This window comes from Pongo abelii, chromosome X (genome assembly GCF_028885655.2).
Source record: "Pongo abelii isolate AG06213 chromosome X, NHGRI_mPonAbe1-v2.0_pri, whole genome shotgun sequence".
NCBI classification, from domain to species: Eukaryota; Metazoa; Chordata; class Mammalia; order Primates; family Hominidae; genus Pongo; species Pongo abelii.
Window position 1 is genome coordinate 53,058,723 of NC_072008.2, and position 24,835 is coordinate 53,083,557.

The following is a 24,835-nucleotide window of genomic DNA, read 5'->3' on the forward strand; positions in this document are numbered from 1 at the left end:
AGACAGGGTCTCACTATGTTGCCCAGGCTGGTCTTGAAGTCCTGAGCTCAAGCATTCCTCCTCCCTTGGCTTCCTAAGTAGCTGGGACTACAGGCCTGCTCCATCTCAGCCAGCTCTCACTGTGGCTTTGATTTGCATTTCCCTGATGATTAGCGATGCTGAACATTTTTTCATACATTTCTTGGCCATTTGTAGGTCTTCCTTTGAGAAACATCTATTCAGATAATTTCCCTATTTGAGCTTGCATGGGTTTTTTGGCTGTTGAGATGTTTGACTTCCTTGTATATCATGGATATTAACACCCTGTCTAATGAATAGTTTGCAAATCTTTTCAATCTTTTATAAATCAATCTTTTGTAAATAAGCAAATATGGGGTTTTTTTTTTTAATTATTTTTTCTTGAGACAGGGTCATGCTCTGTCACCCAGGTTGGAGTGTGGTGGCGCAATCAAGGCTCACTGCAGCCTCAACCTCCCGGGCCCAAACCTTCCTCCCACCTCAGCCTCCTGAGTACCTGGGATTCCAGGTGCTCACAACCCTGCCCAGCTCATTTTTAATTTTTTTTGTAAAGACAGGGTCTCGCTATGTTGCCCAGACTGGTCTTGAACTCCTGGCCTCAACTGATCCTCCCACTTCAGCCTCTGAAGAGCTGGGATTACAGGAGTGAGCCATTGTGCCCAGCCTAAATATGGGATTTTACGCGTTAAGCAGGGACAGATGTTTGGGTGAGCGTAGCTAAGAGCTGGGTTCTTCAGTCAGAGAGCATCCCACCAGGCATTGATTAAGCCCGGACTGTGTTCAGAGCGCTTCCGGAAATGCTGCAGATGCGACACTGGGCTCCTGTGGTCCTGCGGGAGTGCACGTCCACCAGGGAATCAGAGATGGGCCACTGAGTGTGTCCGCCAGGAGGATCAGGCCTACCGGCCAGGCCCACCTGGGCCTCAGTCCCCAAATTCCACAGCCTTACAGCTGTTTTCATCCATGAGCAAATAGCCCTGCCCTAGGGCTGGTCTAGAGGAGATGGGGCCGGGAGATGTCTGGGCTCCTTCCGTTTGCACAAAGCCCTGCAGCAAGCGTGGATACCCTCATGTCCTGTCTCCTGTAAAGCAGAATCAGGCATTTAGAGGTGGGGGGTGGGGTCGGGGGGACGGGTCTCTCATGGCACAGGGAGGAGAACTGGGGAGGGACAGCAGCACCCCTCAGTGTCAGCTCTTGGTCTGTGCCACGGAGCCTCAGCACAGCACGGCCAGCTACTCCAGTCTCCACTTTAGCTGCCTCTGCTTCACTCCCTTGCGAAAGATCTGCAGGTGCCCTTCTGTTCAGGGCCACAGAGGGCAGAGAGAAGCCAGGTGGCCGCCGTGCCTCCTGAGTGCACTTGCCCAGGAGGCTGAAGCAGAGTTGCTCAGGGCGGATGAAGAGGGTGTGGACAAGCAGTCCCAAGGTTGGGGGAAGCTTCCAGCACTTTCGTAAGCAGCACAGGTTCATGCTCTTATTCCACCGGGGCAGAGACACCCCTTCCCCACACCAGGACAGCAGCACCTCAGCGGGAGGGCAGCTGGGGCCTTAGGGGCACAGGGTTCCACCTCATGATGGCATGAACCCTCCAAACCTAGAATGGATCCCCATTTTGATGGGTAAAGGGCTCCCCTGTGTGCCCGGGCCAGCTCCTGCCCTCCTGGATGTGGCCTAGGCCCAGAAACAGCCTCTGAGGGCAGAAACCGGGGTCTCCCTTCGCCTGGAAAACAAGAGGTTACTCGGCTGCCTGGGCCCGGGTCCTGAGATCGAGGCTAACTCCGTGAGGACAGAAGGTGTCCAGAAATGCTCTCCCTAATCCTCAATCCCTCCCCCACCTCATTGCTCCCTTTGACTCTGTCTGTCTCTGTCTCCCTGTGTCTCCATGTCTGCCTCATGAGCCTGGGTGATCTCTTGCTGTGACTGCATCTGACACATGTCCTGTACCAAGTGACTTTTTAGGGGTCTCCAATGCAAGATGTCATTCTGCTGAGCTTTTCCAGGCTCTGTGCCCAGATTCTGAGGCCTCTGACCAATTTGGAGGGTAGCGTCCCAGGTCGGCAGGTCTCTGAGCTGTGGAGGGCTTGTGTCTGGGGTGACAGTCCTCTGGGCTGATTAGGGTTCTCTCCCAGCATGTGAGGTGTCTGATCTGCTTTAGGTGTTGTGTCTAGAATGCAAGGCGTGGGAGCAGTTCTGATTTCAGGAAGTAGGGTTTGAGCTCTCCCGAGTGTCTGTGTCAATGATAGGACACAATAGCGCCCCTTGGGGCTCCATATCCTAGGTTGTGAGAACACTGAGGTTATTCCAAACTCACGAAAGTTGTCTGATCCTTTTGGGGTCCTGCGTCCTGAGTGTGTCCTCCCTACCCGGTTATGAGCCTGCACCGCAGGGGTTGAGGCTGCTGACATGTTGAGGAGTTGCTGTGTCTCAGGTTGTAAACTCTGTGCTGTGTGGGAATGGTGTGTCCCACACTCTGAGGTCTCCTAGGTGTTTGTTGCAGGGAAGATTGTGCCCAAGGCCTCTGTGTTCCCTGTCCCGGTCCCCTCAACTGTTTCTGTGTCTGCATCTCAGGGTGTGCGCACTATGGTTTTGTGGGCTTCTGGGTCCGGGGTGTGAGGTCCGTGAAGTAATCTGGTTTCTACATCACAGGTTCTAAAGTTGCTCACATGCACGTGGGTCTGAATTTTAGAATCTGATGTCTCTGAGCAGGTTTAGTGTCTGTGTCCTCCTTCACTGAGTTCTTGGAGGCGTGAGTTCTGCGAACTGTTCAGTGTTGTGTTTCCAGGGTTGAGGTCTCTGAGCTGCTTATTCCTGGGTTGTTGTCTGGGTTTTCTGTGTCATTGGGGTCTCTTCGGCTTTGTGACCCAGTCTGTGAGGTCCCTGAGGTATCTGAGAGTGTGTGTGTCCAGGACAGGATGTTTCAGAGCTGGTAGGAGATGTATGTTTTGGAGGGAGGCCTGTTCTGTCTTTGGTTCCGTGTTCCAGGGATTGAAACGTCTGAGCTGTTTGGGAGATCATTTCAAGCATGAGAGACACTGTCACACAGCAAAGTTCAGACATGAGTTGTTTGTGACCTTCTCCTGATATTTGGGTCTCACCCTGTACAGTCAGTGAGAGGTTGTCTCGAGTTGACTTTCCCAGACTCGTCCACTCCAGCCTGCCACAGCCGGGCTTACTTATCTAGACCCCTGAGTTTACACAGCCAGCTTCCTTCACAGCTGCCCCTGGGGTTGGAGTCATGCGACTGCTTTGAGAGTCACAGGTCCCCCTCAGCACCACTTGTGGAGATCTCACTGTGGGGAGGAGTTTCTTCTGTGTCTCTGATAAAAGACACAGAGCAGGGACCCTCTCTCTCAGCGATGAACAGGACCTGCCCATGTGTTCCTGGGTCGTGTGGTCTGTCTCCTGCGAGATGTCACTGACACCCAGAAAATAACCTGGACACGACATCCCTCTTGCAGCTCTCCAGAACACATGCATCAAACCCGGGATCCCCTGTGCCCTGGTGGGATGGCAGGAGTCTCTAGCTGTTTGGATCATCTTCCCAAACCTTAACTTCACCTTTACATGATGAGGATCTACAGAGCAGCATCTCAGCCCTTTCCTGCAAACACACAGTGCTTCTGAATGCAGAATTCTAGGCTACGGAAGGGAGGGGACACAGGTAGATGCCATCTGTGGTCAGGGGGCGGTGTGGGCCAGAGACCGTCTCAGCTGAAATGTAGGAGTAATGGGCACAGACCATTCAAGAGAAATGTGTGTTGGGCTGAAGAAAGTAGAAACTACCTCCAGAGTATCTCCTCCATCTCTAAGACATGCACGGTTTAATTCTGTTATTTTGTGAGACTCTTTGCACCATGACACAAGCATGCATAGAGGGCTCCATCATACAGGGGAGAACGAGACCCTGAATGGTTTCACAGTCTAGTGGGGGAGGCATATGTGTTCCTTCAGGCAACAAATATGTATGAAAGTCTTCTATGTGCCAGGCACTGCTTGAGGTGTGGGGATACCTCAGGGAACCAAATCAACAGAAATCCCTGCCCTGGATCTGACATTCCCCGAAGAGGACGTGGTAGGTGGCAGACAGCAAACCCTCCACAAGGGAATCTAGGAAACGTTAGAAGTTATGAATCAAAACGTACCCGAGACAGGTCTCAATCAATTTAGAAGTTTATTTTGCCAAGGTTAAGGACGTGCCCCTGATACAACCTCAGGAGGTCCTGACGAAACATCCCCAAGGTCGTCAGGGTACAGCTTCGCTTTATACACTTTAGGGAGACATAAGACATCAATCAATGCATGTACAACATACATTGGTTCGTTCTGAAAAGGCGGGACAACTACAAGTTGGCGGGCGGTGGGGGGGCGGTGGGGTCTTACAGGTCATAAGTGGATTCAAAGATCTTCTGATTGGCAATTGCTTGAGTTTATCTAAAGACCTCCAATCCATAGGAGGGAGTGTCTGGGTTAAGATAAGGGGTTGTGGAGATCAAGGTTCTTATTATGCCAATGAAGTCCCGAGGTAGCCAGCTTCAGAGAGAATAGACTGTAAATATTTCTTATCAGACCTTAAAAGTTGCTGGACTCTTAGCTAATTCTCTCCTAGACCAGGAAAAAGACCTGGAAAGGGAAAGGGATTCTCTACAGAATGTAGACTTCCTCACAAGAGATGGCTTTATAGGCCTATTTCAAAATGTGTCAAAGAAATATATCGTTGGGTGAAACACTTTGACTTCTTTCAGGGCCTATTTGTTATGTGATGCTATACTAGTCAGGCTGGAACTTGGTGTCTTATTGCCACAGTCTTAAGATCTCTGCCTTAACATAAATGCTGGTCAGTTGTGCCTGAACTCCATAGGGAGAAGGGTGTAACGACACATGTCTGACCCACCCTTCCCATCATGGCCTGAAGTACTTTTTCAGGCTAACTTTGGAATAGCCTTGGCCGAGAGGAAGGGTCCATTCAGATGGTTGGGGAGTGGGGCTTAGAATTTTATTTTTAGTTTACAAAGATGATGGGGGCTGTACTAAAAAAGAAAACATATACAGATCATGGTACAGGGATTGGGAATTGGGGGAGGAACTGGGTTAGCTGCAGGTAAATTATGACAGTGACCAGGGTAGGCTGGGTTGAGAAGGTGACAATTTGACAAAGATATGAAGGGGGAGGAGTCAGTCAAGTAGATATCTGTGGTGAAGGCCTTCCAGACAGAGGGAACAGTTGGAAAAAAGTCAGAGGCTGAGTCGTTCCAACATGACGCAGATGCCACAAGGACACTAGCACACCAGCAGGAAGCTGAACAGAAGGCTGGAGGTGCCACGGTGACAAGGACGGGATCCTGTCGGGCCAGGTAAGCTTCTGCTCTGCCAGGGACACGGAAAGGGACAATGAAGGGCCACAGATGCAGAAAGCATGTCTGTGCAGCCTGCAGAGTTCAGGCGAAGGAGGGACCCAGGCAGGAGCAGTCAGAACCAGGAGGGCTTAGGCAAGAGATAGGACAGGCAAAGGCGCTGATGCAGCCCACCCGGACTTGACAGACGCGTTCATCCAGGTGTTCATGTCCTTGTCGCTGTGGACATCTGTGTTGCAGCCACAGAACCACATACTCAATTAGGACGCCTGAACCCAATCAATAGTCGTTTTTCCCTACAGACCCTGGGGGTGGCCCACATGCACTTGCCCTAGGGTACTCTGACATTTTGGTAAACCCAACACTGCAGTCCCACTGGGAGGCCACATGGAGTAACATACTGGCCAAGACATATTTAAAAATTCTGGCAGGGTGCAGTGGCTCATGCCTGTAATCCCAGGACTTTGGGAGGGCAAGGCGGGCAGATCACTTGAGGTCAGGAGTTCAAGAACAGCCTGGCCAATATGGTGAAGCCCCATTTCTACTAAAAATATGAAAAAAAAAATCCCAGGTGCAGTGACGCACACCTGTAATCCCAGCTACTTGGGTGGCTGAGGCACAAGAATCACTTGATCCCAGGAGGTGGAGAATGCAGTGAGCTGAGATTGTGCCACTGCACTCCAGCCTGGGTGACAGAGCTAGTCTCCATCTAAAATAAATAATTTTGTAGCCTCTTTTACTAGGAGTTCTGGAATTAGGAAAGAGAGGAAAGTTACAACCCTCCTCCCCAACTCCAGGGGAGGAGAATCTCATTGCACAGATGTCCTCTGTTCACTCGATTCTCCTGAAGCATTCCTAATGCACACAGAGCTGCTACCATCATAGCCATTACTGACCAAGTACTCTGGGTGAAATTCCTTTATTAACCGAATAAACTTGTTCTGAAGTGCTGACCGGACACTCTGGGGACAGGGGGAGGTTTTAGCTGTATGCTTGCTGGCAGATGACCCCCACACTTGGGGGGTAAGGAGAGCCATGGCAGAATTCAACCCACGGTCCCCTAGGAGCACACAGGAGACCACCCTACCCTCCCCTGAGGGATGTGTGTGCGCAAGGGTTGGGTCAGGGCAGACTCTTCAGAAGAGGGGAGGTTTGTGCGGCAGGCACTTTGATTCTGCACAGCTTACAGTCCAGACAGCTGAACAACAGGAGGAACTACATTCCCATTCTCAGTCTGTTGATTTCCATACCACATTTAGAGTCTGATCAACTCCACAGCTGCGTTGCAGCTACTAACGCTGCCTCTGCTGTTTGCCTCTAGATTCTTCTTATCTGTTAAATAAAGTGAGGCTGATGGAGATGTAATTTAGGGCGGGGGTGGATTGCAAGTGTCTCTGTGATAGGGCAAAGCGCCTCTGTGATAGGGCAAAGAGGCCTAGAAGCTAAACTTGACTGGTAGCTGTAAGACAAGGGACGCCAGGGCAGCTCCTGTGGACTGTGTTAGAACTTTTCAGGATGGCTTTGCCCTGCTAGGGGCCTGGATCTCACAGGTAGACGTGGTGTTGGGACCAGGCTGACTGTCCCATCATGGAATATCTGCAGCTCAGCGAGGGGAGCATAAGCAAAGTACGTTGTCGTGAGTTTAAAGAGGCCTGGCTTTGGAGTCTGACAGAACCCGCGTGTGAGTCCCAGATCCAGCCTTTTCTGCCTCAGTGCCCTGACCTCTTTCAGCTTGGTTCCTTATCTGTAGATGGGAGTTTGATACTTACCTCTCTGGGTCTTTGGGAAATCAACACTGTACATGAGTAGCACACAGTAGGTCATCAACAACCAGGCTCCAGGGAGAGCCATTCACACTGTGCCATGTTAGAGGCACATCAATGTGGAGGCCAGTGTGCCAGGACAGTGGGAGTCCAGTCTACCCTCCAGCCAGGGTTTGGGCTTGGGCTGATGGTGGCAGGACCAGGGCCATTTCCGTCTTTTCTCTTTTATTGTCCATATGTCCAAAGCAGACACTTCCGTTCATATTCAGGTGTGCAATGCTAGGAGCTGAAATAACAGGCTGTAGTGAATGAAGCTAAGCCTCACAGTTCACTCTATGGCAGAAGAACCAGCTGTGAGGCAGGTCCTCAGCCCACATCACTTCATGGTACTGAACCTGGGGCCACAATTCCAAACTCCATGTTCACACATGATGAGTCTATAGGAATGAAGGAGAGATCTATGCTGTGTATCTTTATTATTATTTATGTTTTTATTGTATATATTTAAGGTATAAAACATGTTGTTATACACACACACACAGTGAAATAATTGCTATAGTCAGGCAAATGAACCTGTCACCTTCCTCAGTTACCTTCCTGCATCCTATTTTTGCAAATAAACTTTTCCTAAAAACCCTACTCTCAGGTGACATTCCAACTGGTTGGCCCATTGGGGGAATTTTCATGAATCCCTATCATGTGCTATTCAGTAAAAATATCAAACCCACTAAGCATGCCTTTTCATCCAATTGCTCCCTAGGTAAAGTATAATTTGCTCTCCTTCACTTGAGAGCTGAAGGTAAGGAGGAATCATGCAGAGGGGGAGGGAACAAGTGCAGGCCAGACAGAAGGAAGGGCAGGTGTGAGGTGGCCGACATGACAGAGAGAGCAAGTGAGTGCGCATGCTAGAGAGTCCACAAGCGTTGGTTGACTGATGAACACAAAGAGGTCTAGAATGTGGAATACTGAGGGTGGGTGCAGCAGGAGGAGGCGTCTGCTATGGAGGATGCATTTGGGGGTAGCCAGGGTCTGATGTCCCTAGTCCAGGAGGCTGGACTTTATCCTAAGGGCAGCAGGCAGCCCTGGTAGAGTTTGTAAAGGTTTGACATGACCAGATAAGGAGTTAAGAAAGTTGCCTCACACACTGGCACTGAGAATGCGTGGGACAGGGTCAAGACTGGTGGCAAGAGGATGAGCTATGACTTGTTGGTGGCATATACCCAAAGGATTATAAATCATTCTACTATAAGGACACATGCACACATATGTTTACTGCAGCACTATTTACAATAGCAAAGACTGGAAACCAACCCAAATGCCCATCAATGATAGACTGGATAAAGAAAATGTAGCACATACACACCATGGAATACTATGCAGCCATAAAAAAAGAATGAGTTCATGTTCATTCTCAGCAAACTAACACAGGAACAGAAAACCAAACACCACATGTTCTCACTCATAAGTGGGAGATGAACAATGAGAACACACGGACACAGGGAGGTGAACATCACACAGCAGGGCCTGTCGGGGGGTAGGGGGAAAGAGGAGGGAGAGCATTATGACAAATACTTAATGCAAGTGGGGCTTAAAACCTACATGACAGGTTGATGGGTACAGCAAACTACCATGGTACATGTATACCTATATAACAAACCTGCACGTTCTGCAAGTGTATCCCAGAACTTTAAGTATAATAAATAATTTTTTTCAAAAAAAACTTTCAAAAAAAATAAAATAAAAGATCTCACTTAGAAAGACTTGGGAGGTCGAACTGGCCAGGCTTAGTCACTGTGGGGGTGGTGACAGAGAGGCAGCAATCAAGGATGGCTTTCAAGATCTTTGGCCCAAGCTGCTGGGTAAAACGTGGTGCCTGTCACTGAGTCCAGCAGCACAGGAGGAGGGGCAGGCATGCCGAGAGTGGGGATTGGTGGGTTCATTTTGGGACATGCAGAGTAGTACTTGCTATGGGACTCAGCAACTTATGACTTGAATGACTTCGCAGAGCTGATCTAATCTCTCTGTGCCTACCATGCCTCATCTGTAATGGGAGAATAAGAATAATTAGAAAAAATTACTAATTTGTTTCATTTGTTGAGTCTCGGAGACAGTTCTCCTTTTATACCGCAGAGTGGTATTTTCTTGTCAGGTCCTCCCAGGTAAAATGGGAATGTCTCAACGTGCCCATACAGTGGCTTGATTTTACCTATCTGCTTTGGATATCACCACCATTCAGCATGTATTGCCAATACTAAAAAAAAAAAAAAATTCAAAGTAACTGGTGTTTATTATCAGGTGTGCCATAATGGCCTATCAGCCTGTCTCTCAGACAAACATACTCTCCCTTCAAATCCTCTAATCTTCCTCTTGAAGCCCACCTCTCCTTCCAGGGGATGGGGTAGGGCCTTTGGGACCCAGGTTCTCTAACACACTCTTCTCTGGGAAGTCATCTCCAACTGCCTAGGATGCTGGATGGGAGGAGGTAAGTGCAACGGGCCTGTGGGGTTGTCAGTTAGCGCAGGAAATCTGTAGATTCAGGGAGAGGATCAAGCCACATGTGTGGATTTGGAAATGACAGTGTATGGCTGCACAGCACGAAGGGGATGAAGTCACAGACACCTGGATTTAAATCGAGACTCCACCATTTTTTAAATATCTTCTGTGACTTTGGAAAGGTTACTTAACCTCTCTGTGGCTCAGTTACTTCATTTGTATAATGAAATGATGATAATATTCTGGGATAATGGTTCATGTTTCCTTCCTTCGCTTAAACCACAAAAATATTACTTTTTGAGAACTATAAACTCTGTTCATGGGGTGTCTTCTTCCAGGATTAAAAAGGAATGTATTATTCATGTATCTGCTAGGACAAACATTGTTGCATGTCGCTTGACTCCTGACATACGCCACGGTAAAGAAATCTCTGCACACTTTCGTGTTCTGGGAAATCGCTGACCACAAAGGACCAATATTATCCATGGGACTTATATAAGGGATGCTGTCTGTCCACTCTGTGCCATGACTCCCAGATGGCCGACCCAACCACTACCTGTTCTTTTGTCTCAGGAATGATTCACTTAGACGAGAGGTCTGTCCTCCTGAAAGTAGCTAGGCACAGAGAGAAACATTCCCTGTTCAGCTGGCTGAGACTTCCGCTGATTACAAAAACAACCCCTGCCCCATAAATCTCCCCACTAAAACCGGTCTACTCCTTCCTATGAAAGTAAAAGACACCCCCCTGCTCCACGCTTACCCCGACAGTGTGGTTTCCACTTCCGGGGCGCTCTCCCTACGGCAGTAGCCTGAATAATTTCAATGTCTTGAACTGTCTGCTTTTTGGCTTCAAAGGGTGCCTGTACCGCTCATGCAAACACAGTAAATAACGAAAATGAAACGCCAGACATGGGTTCTCAGAGGCGCAACCTAGCGCAAATCTCCCAGCCAATCATAGGAGAAATCGGCCTCCTCCCAAGCCTCCAGCCCAGTTCCCTGGTCCCTCGCCCATAAAATCACATCCGCTTCCTGGAGTCTCTCCCATAGCCTCCGGAAGCATTCGTCCAGTTCATGAGCCACGCTCCCGAAAGGGCCGCTCTAGGAACGGCGCGGCGCACCTCCGGAAAGTGCGGCCTCCACACCTTCTCCTGTCTCAGCCGAGCTGGGCGGCGTGGTTCGCGACAAAACACCCAGCCGCTCTCACATAGACACCCACTCGCTCCCTCTCCCGGCTCCGGCGGCTCGCGGCAGCCAATCGAAGGTCCAGTTTCTGGCCAGCGTCGCGTCCCTGTGACGCCGGCTAAACCCCGCCGGCGCCAGCTTCCGCGCTGCTGCCCCTCTAGCCTGCCGGTGGGCGGTTCCTCCCGGTTGTCTTAACCCTTCAATTCCGAGCCGGCCGCGCTGCGTTTCCAACGCAGAGGAAACGAGGCGCCGCGCTGGCGCCTGGACGGCTGGAACCGGCTCCGGAGCGAGAACGCGCGTGAGAGAGCCGGAGAGAGACGGAGAGCGAGCGAGCGAGCGCGCGCGCGGGAGAGACTGAGAGCGGGGGCGGGGAGGGGTGGGTGGGAGAGAGACTTTCAAAGAGACAGAGCGAGAGGCCGAGACCGAGGCTGTCCTTAGCACAGGCTGGGTGTCTTGGGACTCGAATCCCTGGGTTGGGCCGGGTGGGAGCGGGGCTTTGGGAGAAAGCAGGTGGTTTTCCCCGTCGTCCATATCTCGCCAATATGAGAATGGCGGTCGTGCACTCTGCGGGTGGCGTTGTTCTGTTTCCCTGCTTGGGGGTGGCTCTTTTTCGGCGGAGAAAGAGGATCCCGAGACGCCGCGGGCATTCGTAGCCGGCCGGGCTGCACCTGGGCTAGGATCATGTTCAGCGGGTTCAGAAATCACCGTGTCCTTGGCATCACCTCCCTCCCCACCTCCTCTCCCACCGCACGGCAGGAGACAAGTGACTGGAGAGTTTTCAAGGAGGACTGCATTGCCTCTATTGAAACAAACCGTCCGAGAAACCCTTTCTCGGACGTGTGACAGAGAGACGGTCATGTTGTGACATATGAGTAGACGTGCGTTTAAAGGGCGCTGTGATTCCTGCATTCGTGCGCAGGAATGGCCCAGGCCATTTGTGTCCAATAGCCGCACAAGCTGCAGAGTCTCATGTTTAGAGAAGGAGGGCCTGTCCGTCGTCCACCTTGCTGGAGTACAGGCGACCCTGGGCGGTAGCCCTCTGCGCCATCAGAAATGTGCTCTGAGTAGGCACAGATTTCCATTCGCATCTCCACTACCATTTCCCTCTACTAACATACCCCTGTTGGGTGCGTTGGATTTGTGCGTGGGTGTGAGGGTAGTTTCATATGTTTCCTCGCAAAAGGAAAAGTGAATGGCCTTCCTTGGCCGAGCTTATCAGGGTGCTAGCAGTGGAGAGAGAAAGGACTACTGTATTCTTAGGAGCAGAATCTCAACAACTCCCTGTAAAACGGGCAGTGTGTCTTACCTGGAATGCTTTGGCATTTAATAAAATGTCCTGTGAATACTTTTCATAGGGAAGCACTGTTTTTACTGTTTCTGGTTGGACAGTGGTTACATTTCAAATCGTAGTTCAGAATTCGTGCAGTACCCAAATTAAATCTCTACGTGGCAGTAATCCATTTTCTTTCCTTAGTGTGTGGTTGGAAGATTAATTTGAGTAAGTGTTCAGTTCTGGGCTGGGCAATCGTGCCGGGCACGGGAAATTTAGGTTCCTTAAGGGAAAGGCCTGATGTGCTAAAATGAAATCTAAACTGTATTTAGCCGCTTATGACAATATGAAGGTAAGGAGAGCCACAGGTAAGTATATGTCTGTGAATGCGAATTAAAACGGGTGACAATATAAAGAGAGATTGGTGTCACAAATGGTGAAGTGGCTTTTGTATTTCAGCAGACCTCAGTGAGAAATGGTCACCACCACTCCCTAGATGTGTGACCTTGAGTGAGTTGCTTAACCTCTCTGATCCTGTTACATCGTCTGCAACTGGGGATGACGATATATATCATAGCAAGCCCTGGGAGAAGCTGTTCCTGGCCACCTGGGCTATGGTGGTTTTGACTTCTGTGTCAGAAGTACCCCCGTCTCATGCCTACCATAGTTGTCTTTTTGTTTTGTTTTCTTTTGCGGGATGGTCTCACCTGTCACCGAGGTTGGACTGCACTGGCCTCAACCTCCTGAGTTCAAGTGATCGTCCCACCTCAGCCTCCCCAGTAGCTGGGACCATAGCTGTGCAGCATCATGCCTGGCTAATTTTTTAAATTTTTTGTTGAGATGGTGGTCTCGCCCTGTTGCTCAGGCTAGCCTCAAACTCCTGGGCTGAAGCAGTCCTCCCACCTCAGCCTCCCAAAGTGCTTGGATTAGAGGCGTGAGCCACCATTCCTGGCTCCTTGGACAATATTTTATTTCTCAGATTAAGACACGTCCTTGGGATGGGGCTGCATTGGATAATTCACTGAAGGCACCGCTGAATGGAGTGGGCCCTCAGTAAATACCTGGAGGAATGTGACCTGGCCAGTGAGGTTATTTTCTTTTGTAGGTGAAAGGTGTAGCAGTCACTCGGCCTACACCCACAGCATCGACCTTGTGAACCCAGCGACCTGACTGCCTTGGGTGAGTCTAGGCAAGCTCCATTCTCGCCAGAGCGGACTTGCTCCTTGTCTCCCTCTTGCTGCTCTGGCCACTCTTCTTGGTCCCTCCCCTGTTCCCCTCCCTGGACTCCCGGTTGTACTCCCGCTGCTTTTCTGTGTGCTCACCTGCTGGGAGACCCCTGATGCCAGCACCACGCTTCACTGCTGTCTTCATTTTCTTCTTTCTTTCTTAAAAGTGGGCATTGCTGGCTTTACTGACTACCTGTTCTTTTGTTACAAAGCTGCTAAAAATTGTATCTCCTCCACTCCAGACCCAGTAGGATAGAGATGATCTGTGTAGATATCAACAATATAGAACGTCTCCAAGTTGTGTGTAGGACAGACTCTTTCCTTAATCTGTGTGGCGTTGCGTGGCTAGGAGTTAGATTCCTTTGCCATGACACGGCATGAGACTAGGAGCACAGTTTTCAGCACCCAGCAACCTTGCATGGATCTTAGTCATTTTGCTGTAGGATTTTGCCATTTCTAGAAAAAAGTCCGTATATAATTGGGATTATTAAATGAAATCTGTGTCTTTAAACTGAAATAAATGCACTTTATAAGGGTATCTCATATCTTTGTGGAAGATTGAAAAAAGCATTGCATGTGTTTCAAAAGAAACACAAAGCTCTTCCTGGCGCTCATCTCCAGGACGTAGTCTGGATTCACTTGCTTAGCTGTTCTCTTTCTCCTTCCGCACAGGAGAATTGAAGCGAATGAGAGTGGGGAGTGTGAGAGGTGTGTTCGGTGCAGCATTTCTGGCATGGGAGCAGAACTGGTCAGGAGGAAGTGACGGTAAGGATTCGCAGCATTGCACCCGATCCCCGGGCAGCTGTGGACATGTGGGTCAGCCCCTAGGACTCTGCTGTCTAAACTCTTCCCTCAGGATTACTTTCTCGCTTAGGTGTCAGGGGAGGCTGAACACCCAGAGAGGCAGTGCCACCAAGGGTGTGTTCATCTGCAGTCAGGGAGACCTGGGAGGGAATTCTGTCCCTGAGTGGTTGTGTGATCTGAGGGAAGTTACTTGACCTCTCCATGCAGGAATTTCTGCCTTTGCAACGTGGGAAAATATGGATTCTGCAGGGTTGACTTGACATACTCAGTGAGATGTTTATCACGGGCCCCACATCCTTCTTGTTTCATTTGATAGATATTTGTGAATGTCCACTGGGCTCAAGGCTCTGTGATGGGTGAACAAGACAAAGTCCCTGGCCTCTGTCAGCTCCTGGGCTAGTGGGTTGACAGAGAAATAACCATCTGTTGACAGCTGAGTGGGATTGGGGCTGGGACAGGGGAAATACAGGGCGTTTTAGGAGCTTGGAGAAGGCTTCCTGGGAGAAGTCCTATCTCAGCTGAGTCATGCAGGGTGAATGAGAGGTGAAAGTCTTGCCAAGGGCCATGGCAGTCCCAAACTACAGGCACCCATCACTATACCCGGCTAATTTTTATTTTTAGTAGAGATGGGGTTTCACCCCGGTGGCCAGGCTGGTCTCGAACTGCTGACCTCAAGTGATCCACCCGCCTCAGCCTCCCGAAGCAGGGATGACAGGCGTGAGCCACTGTGCCCAGCGTGATTGTAAATGTTAATCATGTCCACAAATATCTTCCCAGCAACAACTAGAGTAGTATTTGACCGAAAGGGACCAGGCACCAAGCCTGGCCGAGTTGACCGATAAAACCATCACAGTGAGGGATTGGTACCCAGAGGCATCACCTCTCATGCTGAAGGTCTGACTGGTAAACTGTCTGGGTTTCCTGTCTCCAGTAGTCCTTCTCTTTCTTCAGTAGCTGCATGACATGATGCAGGAAACTTGAGGCTGTGGTGTTTCATGCAGAGATTTTTGATACAAGGTCTTTTACCTGGGGGCAAGTGCCTGTTGAAGAAATGACATTGGTGAGATGATGAAGGAAGGGAAGTCACATGTATTGCTGCAGCTGCTCCCCTCCACACACACAACGGACTTCTCTAGGCCTCACTGTCCTTAATGGCTCTGTCAGGGATCATGAGCAACTCCATGGGTGTGGTTTGAGAATCTCTGGATGAACCTACACATAGGACGGTAAAATGTTTCATTTCACAAAATTGCTGGAGGGAGAAAGAGAGAAAAGAGAGCGATGACTATGCGGGCCGGTTGTCAGTTGATGTCTCCAGAATCTTCCTATTTCTTTTTTTTCTTTTTCTTTTTTTTTTTTTTTTGAGACAGAGTCTTGCTCCGTTGCCCAGACTGGAGTGCAGTGGTGCAATCTCGGCTTACTGCAACCTCCGCCTCCTGGGTTGAAGTGATTCTCCTGCCTCAACCTCTCTATTACCTGGGATTACAGGTGCCCGCCACCACACCCAGCTAATTTTTTTGTATTTTCAGTAGAGATGGCGTTTCGCCTTGTTGGCCAGGCTGGTCTCAAACCCCTGACCTCAGGTGATCTGCCTGCCTCGGCCTCCCAAAGTGCTGGGATTGCAGGCATGAGCCACCACACCCGGCTCACATTTCTTCTCATAAAAGTGTTTGTGGCTGGGAGCAGTGGCTCATGCCTATAATCCCAGCACTCTGGGAGGCTGAGGCATGCAGATCATGTGGAGCTCAGAAGTTGTAGACCAGCCTAAGCAACATGGCAAAACTCCGTCTCTACAAAAAATACAAAAATTAGCCGGGCATGGTGGCTCACGCCTGTAGCGCAAGCTGCTCAGGCGTCTGAGACTGGAGGATCCCTTGAGCCCAGGAAGCAGAGGTTTCAATGAGCCAAGATTTTGCCACTGCACACCAGACTGGGTAACAGAGCGAGTCCCTGCCTCAAACAAACAAAACAACAAAAGAAACATGGGGGGTGGGGGTTGTAAGGTCTTTTCTCTCTCTAAGAATTGGCTTTCTACATGTAGAAATAGATCCTGAGAGAGTCCTTGTGACACAGAGAATTGGCTGGGAGATAATTGGGTTAAGATCATTTTCCAAACGTTTCACACATAACTGTTTGTGTCAGATAGTGGTGGCCCAAAGGATGTCAGGGAACTAACTCGTAGGAAAGATAGATTGCAATTTCTGAAAAGTTAAGAACTCTTTCTGGGATGTGTGTGTGTGTGTTTATATGTGTTTGTGTTCAGTACATATTCAAACTGTTGCTGATAGGGTTCTGTCTTTCTTGCCCCAGTGTGTGCTGATAGCCACGATTTGGTGAATAAACATTCAAAGGACCAGTATCCTCTGAAGAAAACTAGTGAATTCTTGGTTTCCACGTTTGTGAAAAGAATAGAGCCTGGGAGGCTGATCTAAAGTTTCCATTTAGCATTTAATGTCAATTTTTGGTTGCACTCATCCAAGATGTATTTATCAAAACAATACAGAGAGATACCCTTATCGCAAAATATGCCATTGGGTTTTTTCACTTAACCTACAGCAAGATTGACTTTTTTCCCTCAGGAGTACAGTTCTGTGAGCTTTGACACGGGCATCCATTCTTGTCACCACCACCACAGTCGGGATCCAGAACAGTCCCATCACCCCAGGACACTCCCTGGAACTGCCCCGTTGCGGTTACCCCTTCTTCATCCATCATCCCTGGTGTAAAGTGATCTGTTTCCTTCCCTCTAGTTTTGTCTTGGGGAAAGTGTTATGTCAATGACACCATACAGTTTGTGGCCTTGTGAGATGTTCCTTCTTTTGGCCCAGTGAACATCTCGGATGAGTGTCAGATGCCTCTGTCATAGGCTGTTGTTTTTTCATGAAGGCAGTTTCACTGTGTGGAAGACCACAGGTGTTCAGCCATCCTTCTACTGAATGACATTTTCCTCTGTCCAGTGTGGGGCAGTTTCGCATCGAGCTGCTTTTACAATTCAGTGCGGGCTTTTTTGTGAACCTAAGTTTTCATTTCTCTAGGGTAGATACCCAGGAGTGGGATGGCTGGGTCCTATGGTAAACATCTGTTTGACTTACAAGAAACTGCCAAACTGCTTCTCAAAGTTGCTGTGCTATTTCGCCCTCCCAGCTGCAAAGTGTGAGAGTTCCAGTCACCCAACATGTTCTCCTCGCTTGGCCTTGCCAGTCTCCATGGTGTTAATTTGCATTCCCCTAATGCTGAATGATGTTAAATATGGCTTCTTGCGCTCCCATTCAAGTCTTTCCCCCATTTTCTAGTTGGGGTGTTGATTTCCTTATTGTGGAGTTTTGAAAACACGCCATGTATTTTGGATATAAGATCTGTCAGGTCGGTGATTCTCAAACATTTCCTCCTAGTGGTGCAGCTTTGATTTTCATTCTCTGAACACACTGGCTCTTACACAGCCAAAGTTGTGTTGTATTATGTTGTGTTGTGTTGTATTGTGTTGTGTTGTGTTGTGTTGTGTTGTGTTGTGTTCTGTTTATTTAGAGACAGGGGCTCGCTATGTCGCCCAGACTGGAGGGCAGTGGCTCTATCTCGGCTCACTGCAGCCTCTGCCTCCTGGGTTGAGCAATTCTCCTGCCTCAGCCTCCCCAGTAGCTGGGGACTACAGGTATGTGCCACCATGCCAGCTAATTTTTGTATCTTTTGGTAGAGACGGGGTTTCACCATGTTGGCCAGGCTGGTCTCCAACAACTGAACTCTAGTGGTCTGCCCACCTTGGCCTCCCGAAGTGTTGGGATTACAGGCAGGAGCCACCACGCCCGGCCAGAGCCAGAGTTTTAAATTTTGCGAAACTCCTATTCATCCATCTTTCCTTTCCGTGGATCATGCATCTCAGGTCATGTCCTAGCCTCCCCTCACACAGATGTCCTCCTACGGTTTCTACCAAAAGTCATAGTATTGAACTTTGGCGTGTAGGTCTCTGAACCCTTTTTCCTTAATTGCGTGTAAAGGTTGAGGTTGAGGTGCATCTTTTTGCATAAGGATAGGCCACCTCATGTATTGAAAAGCTTATCCCTTCTCCATTGGATTCACTCTCACACCCATGTCAAAACTCATTGGACACATTTCTATGGATGGATTCGTGGACTCTATTTTATTCCATGGATCTACTCGTCTACCCCTGTAAGCCAGCAATCTCGATTATTACAGCTTTAGAGCAAATCTGAAAATCTGGTAACATCATCTCTCTAAAATCCCTTCTGCTTTTTGAAACATCAGATATTCCACGTGAATTGTAGAATCTGCTTGTTTATGCATGCAAATGTCCCTCAAGGATTCTGATTGGCAGGCACTGCATTCATTCTACAGATCAAGTTGGGGACAATGGACTGTTAACTTTTTTGGGTCTTTAAATATGGGAACACATTGTTTCTCTCCATTTAACTAAATCTTCTTTGATTTTTTCATTACCGTTTAATAGTTTTGGGCATACAGACCCCGTCCACGTATTTTAGCTTTATACATAACCATTTCATTGTGTTTGTAGCTTCTGTAGAACAGTATTATTTCTTAAATTTAGGTTTCCGGTTACTCATAGGATTGTTTTCCGTGTGTTGAGTTTCTCTCCTGTATCGCTGGTAAGCTCTCATTAATGAGCACTAAGCTCTTATTAGCTCTGAGAGTCTGGGGGAGATACATTGGTTGTTTCACGTAGACGATCACAGGACCTATGAAAAGGAGTACTTTGGTTTCTTGCTTTCTCCGGCGTGTGCCGTGACTCTTCTGGCATTATAGCACTGACTAGGCCTCAGCGTGACGTTGAATAGCTGTGGTGAGAGTGGGCGTCCTTGCCTGGTTCGCATCCTTCGGCAGAAAGCATCCAGTCGTTGACCATTAAGTGGCTTGTTAGTTGTAGGTCTGACTGTACACACCCTTTTTCAGGTTGAGGAAGTTGTCTTGTGTTCCTAGTGTGCTAGAGCTTTTATATCACCAGTGGACTTTGAATCTTATCAAATGGTTTTTCTGCATAGCTTGATGTGATCCTGTCATTTTTGTTCTTCATCTGATCTCTCAATCTGTGGGTTACATTGATTGATTTTCAGGTGTGGGAAGAACAACCCTTGCCTTCCCGCTATAAAACCCACTTGATCGTGGCTTATTCTTCTTCTCACATATTGCTGAATTCAAACTGCTAGGTTTTGTTGAATACTTTGGTGCCTGTATTAGGAAAGAATACTGGTCTGTCCTTTTCTTGGTATCCCTGTGGTGCTGGCCTCATAAAATCAGTGGGGCGCATTCCCTCTGCTTTGTTTCCTAGAAGAAGTTGTGTAAGTTGGTGATATTTCTTCATTAAACGTTTGGTAGACTTGGCCAGTGAAACTGTCTTGGCCCAGAGATCTTTTTGCAAATGTGTCTGCCTGTGAATTCAGCTTCTTTAAAACATATAGGACTGTGCACACAGTTCAGTGTTTGAAATCCATCCTGTGTGAGTTTCTGTAGCTCGTGGTTTTCAAGTATGTGCTACATTTCCTGTGACCTGTGGAATGTGAATCCGTAGAGTTGCGTGTATTCTCACCATATTGACCCTTTTATGTTTTCCGGGTCTGGAGTGAAATCTCTTCTTGCATTCCTGATATTGGTAACTTGTTTCTTTGCCCTCTTTTTTCCCAGCCAGTCCTGCCACGGGTGTATCAATTTCATTGATCACTTCAAAGAACCAGCTTTTTTTCTGGATTAATTGAATTCATCTATGTGTTTTTCTGTTTGAAGTCTCCTGGGGGTTTATGCTTCTGTTGTTTAGCAAAATAAATTCTTATCCACACTAGGAATTTGGAAACGATTTCCATAGGCATGAGCAGCCTTTTCGACTAGATGCAAACCCAGTGGTCAGGAAGGCGAACATACAAAAGGGTGTGTCCCCATGGTGCAAACGCTTACAGTTGAGTAAAAGTCTCCCTTGTGACTGGATGAAAATGAACGCTCATGGGCAGAGCACCTGTGAGTCACACATTGATTATTCTACAAATGATGCTTGGGAAGGGGCTGGAAAATGTCAGCAGGCAATTGACATCGTCGAACTGCATCGCATCCTTTTGCACCCCGTGTCACGTGGATGCATTAATCGGTATCATTTCTAAATCCTTTATTAGATGACATTAATATTCTAAGCTGGTGAGATGTGTGATCTCACGTCATCCTCAGAAGAAGCCTAGGACAGGGTCTCTCTATAATCCCCATTCTACACACAGGAAGTGGAGGGACAGAGAGGTTGAGTAAGATGAATAATTCTGTGTTTTCTTGTCTTATCACCTTGCGTTGCAGTCTGGGTTCTGCCCGCACACATTCCTCGCTACCTTCTTGGTGTCTGAGAACCTCCAGCTTCACCTCCTTTTCTGGACCTGGCGGAGCTTCCAGCTGGGACCAGACCTCCATGGATCCACTCCAGAAACAGAATCCAGCATCGCCTTCCAAATCTTCCCCGATGACAGCTGCAGAGACTTCCCAGGAAGGTCCAGCGCCCTCTCAGCCTTCATACTCAGAACAGCCGATGATGGGCCTCAGTAACCTGAGCCCCGGTCCTGGCCCCAGCCAGGCCGTGCCTCTCCCAGAGGGGCTGCTCCGCCAGCGGTACAGAGAGGAGAAGACGCTGGAAGAGCGGCGGTGGGAGAGGCTGGAGTTCCTTCAGAGGAAGAAAGCATTCCTGCGGCATGTGAGGAGGAGACACCGCGATCACATGGCCCCCTATGCTGTTGGGAGGGAAGCCAGAATCTCCCCGTTAGGTGACAGAAGTCAGAATCGATTCCGATGTGAATGTCGATACTGCCAGAGCCACAGGCCGAATCTTTCTGGGATCCCTGGGGAGAGTAACAGGGCCCCACATCCCTCCTCCTGGGAGACGCTGGTGCAGGGCCTCAGTGGCTTGACTCTCAGCCTAGGCACCAACCAGCCCGGGCCTCTGCCTGAAGCGGCACTCCAACCACAGGAGACAGAGGAGAAGCGCCAGCGAGAGAGGCAGCAGGAGAGCAAAATAATGTTTCAGAGGCTGCTCAAGCAGTGGTTAGAGGAAAACTGAGACGTGCACCCACGTGGGATGGAGACCCGAAGGGACTCAGACGGAGCCGCCGTGTTGGCAGCGCCTGGGTGTGGGCCCATTTTGGGGACCAAACAGCAAGCTGCGGTCGGATGAGTGCCAGGACCTGTGTACCGGGACACGTGGGAATCCTCCCAGCGTGATGCTTGACCGACCCGAGGAAGGTCCTCATCTTTCGTGCCTGTCATTCTTGGATGGCTGTGAGGCATTCCTTGGCAAGGGACGCTGCGTACCAGCGGTCCTCGCCACGTCTCACATGGCTCCTGTGATGCATGTTGTTGCTTTCCCACCCGGGATCTCCATCTCTCGTCCCTTCCTGCTGTCAGTAAGAGATCACATGTCTGTGTAGTGTGAATGCCTTGTCGCTGTCCTGTGCTTTTGCACCATTGAGTTGACTGCCTCTGAGAAGCAGCACTAGGCCTGTTGAAATGCAATGTGCTGCCTTGAGATCCAGTTTCAAGAATGGGCAGGTAAACGCAGTGTGGGAAAGGAATGTGGAATGAGAACTTGGTGGTTCACCGCTATACTATTTGTGTAAATGTTTATGTATGTGATAAGCTACATGTATGTAAATGTTGCAATACCCCTAACAGTCGAGTAGTAGTCTCCCTTACAGGAATTTTTGACGGGGTTCCTCATCATCAATACCAAATAAATACATGTAGGAATGGAAAATGGGTGTAGAATTCAGGTTTGTTCCTCAGTATTGGTTTGTTTCTCATTAGATCTGAGCTGGCTACCTTGAAATCTCCCAGCAGGGGATCCGGGTTTATTGAGGGAAGCTCTGCGCTGTGGAGACTGGGAACGGGGGAGGGAGGGCACCAGAGAACACAGCCCAGTCACTGTTTGAGCCCTGCAGCGGGACCAGCATCCAGACCAGCGAGGCAGGGCCATGGCTTCGAAGAGAGGCTTCCTGTGCACAGGAGACGTGGAAGCAGAGTCCGCCGCCCACGGTGAGAGCCCTGCGCATTGGTGCTGGTGCCCTGGCTTAGGGGCTGCGGCGCCATTGCTTGTTGTGTGGTGGGCCCGGGTGGGTGAAACTGAGCAGCAGTTTGCACCTGCTTTGTGAGAACCAGAGCATCCTTGGGTTCTTCCAACATCTTATTGGGATTTAGACATGTGTGTCTTTTAATTTTAGGAGGCACAAATGACTAAATCTACCTGTTTTTTTAACCTCTGCAGAATCCTGAGATGTGAACCCAGCCAGTACCCGTGTGACTCCTCTGAACCGAAAACAAATTCTGCTTTGTGTCGGTCTGTTTTAGGTAGTCCCCAGAGCTGTCTTGCTGCAAAAGTCTACGCATCTCCTGCCGACAGAAGTGGCTTGAAAACAGGTAAGTAAGTGTCTTAGATTCTGATGCTGAGATCTCATGAGAGAGTCGACAGTTGAACTGACCTAGCTCCAGGGGAGAAGGGAAAAAAAAGCAGGGCTATTCCTTCTTGAAACACAAAGGCCTAAATGGAGACCAGTGAATCCGGGAGGGTTTCAAAGGGGTTCGAGGCGTTGCCCTTTGGCTGATGTTTCCTAGGGTTCTGATGGTATTTTCCCCATTTCCACATGTCAGCTGCCTTCCTCCACTCCCACACACCCATCCTCTAGCAACATTTTCAGTTCCGCTTTATGAACTTCGAAAGCAGAACACCAGAGAAGTTAGGGAACTAGCCCACGGTGGCACAGGCAGTAAGAGGTAGAACTAGCACCCGAACCTAGGCAGGCTGGGATCGGAGCTGGCCCCCCTTCAGCAGTTCACCTCTGTGAAGGCTGTGGGTGAAGTGCCTAGAGCCGGGCTTTGGTGCTCATTTCATAGCTGGTAGCACCAAGTCTTGGTGAGATCCATTGCTGAATCCTCCACACAGTGCCGTGGGCCAGGTACAATCATCCCCACCTTGTGGAGAGTTTGTGCAGGTCCTAAAGTGGTGGCCAGAGATGCATGCCTTTGTCTCACTCCCCAACCACTCAAATGCTCTCTGCGGACCTTCTCAGTCAGCTCAGCAAGCACACCAGGTCCGTGCTGCCAGTGACAGTCATCATTTCAGCAATCATCAGGGTTTCCATTTTCTCACCTTGCCTCTCTCCCTTCTGGGCTACATCGACTGTCGTGGTGGGGAGGTGAGGAGGAGTTGCAGAGGTAGCCCCGCTCCGGGGGATTGAGCGATTCATCAGGGAGAGAGATCCGACCCCATCTTAGTCTGTGTCCTTCCACTATATCATGAAATACAACAGGCTGGGTGCTCTGGATTGGATACGGTGTGTTTATCCCCACCAAGAGTCAGGTTGAAGTTGAATCCTCAGTGCTGCAGTGTTGGGAGGTGGGTCCTAGTGGGAGGTGTTTGGGTCATGGTGGGGATCCCTCATGAATGAGTCAGTGTCCTGTGATGCCATCCTGTTGGGCTGAGTTCTTAACTCTCACAGGTATGGATTAGTTCGCAGGAGAGTGGATTGTTCACAAGATTCTGGCCTCCTTGGATTCTCTCTCCCTTCCTTCTTTCCATGTGATCTCGTTGCACACGCCAGCTCCCCTTCCACTTTCCACCATGAGTTGAAGCAGCCCGAGGCCCTCACCAGATGCAGTTGCCCAAAAATGAATGTTTCAGCCACCAGAATTGTGAGCCAGATAAACCAACTTTTTCTTTTTAAAAAATTTATTTATTTTAATTTTTTTTAAGAGACAGGGTGATGCTCTGTTGCCGACGAGAGTGGAGTGGCACGATCATGGCTCACTACAGCCTTGAACTCAGGTGGGATCCTCCCACCTGAGCCTCCCAAGTAGCTCAAGGATGTACTGCCATGCCAGGCTAATTTTTAAATGTTTTGTAGAGATAGTGTCTGGCCGTGTTGCCCAGGCACATCTCAAACTTCAGGCCTGAAGGTGATCCTCCTACCTTGGCCTCCCAGAATGCTGGGATTAACAGGCATGAGCCACCGTGCCTGGCCTCCAGTTTTCTTTAGAAATTACTGAGTCTCAGGTATTCTGTTATAGCAAAGCAAAATGGACCAAGACAGCTGGCAATTTGTAATGGAAACAAATTTATTTCTCGCGACCCTGGATGCTGGGAAGTCCAAAACAAAGGTACCAGTATCTGGTATCTGGCAAGAGTCTTCTTGGTGTTTCCTCACGTGGCAAAAGGTGGAAGGACAAGCCGGGGAGAATGTTATGTCCTCACATAGCAGAAGAGGAAAAGAGAGAGCAAACTCACTTCTGCAAGCTCTTTTCATAGCAGCATTCATTCACTCACGAGGGCTCTGCCGTGATGGCCTAAACACCTGCTGTTATTCCACACCTCCCAACACTGTTGCAGTGGGGATTAATTTCACTGTGAGTTTTGGAGGAAACACAAATATTGAAACGCTAGCAGATACGCATCGTTGTGTCAGAGAACAGGTGGTTGATCCCATGTGGTCCCAGTCTCAGGAGATGAAAGGAGTGAGAAGGATCTGAGTTGGAAAAAGCAGGCATCAGGGGCTTGCTCAGGGAGGTCACAGATGCACAATGCCACAGGGTCGCCAGGAACAGGCATGGAAGATGGGTGGGTGGAGGTAACTGAGGCACTCGGCACACCCTCCACATCCTCACCTCCAGGTCTTTGTCCCTGTACCTGTGTATGGGGGGTGGATGGGACTTGGGGGTCGTGTCTGAGACACCATAGTATCCCAAGTT

General features: G+C 49.3%; 1 protein-coding gene across 9 annotated transcripts; it reads left to right on the plus strand.

Moving 5' to 3' along the window:
• The first annotated feature begins 10,787 nt into the window (after window positions 1-10,787).
• On the plus strand, window positions 10,788-21,851 carry LOC100453676 (protein FAM156A/FAM156B). Of its 9 annotated transcripts, none has more exons than XM_054544573.2 (4): window positions 10,788-10,883; window positions 13,180-13,253; window positions 13,973-14,065; window positions 20,408-21,851. In XM_054544573.2, exon 4 carries the CDS (start codon window positions 20,517-20,519, stop codon window positions 21,156-21,158), a length of 642 nt encoding a protein of 213 aa, XP_054400548.1. In that variant the 5' UTR covers window positions 10,788-10,883; window positions 13,180-13,253; window positions 13,973-14,065; window positions 20,408-20,516; the 3' UTR covers window positions 21,159-21,851. The 9 variants fall into 9 exon arrangements, with proteins under 9 accessions (XP_054400548.1, XP_063577479.1, XP_054400549.1 ...); XM_009234874.4 differs by lacking the exon at window positions 10,788-10,883 and adding an exon at window positions 11,012-11,102; XM_009234876.4 differs by lacking the exon at window positions 10,788-10,883 and adding an exon at window positions 11,082-11,868.
• The last annotated feature ends 2,984 nt before the right edge of the window (window positions 21,852-24,835 follow it).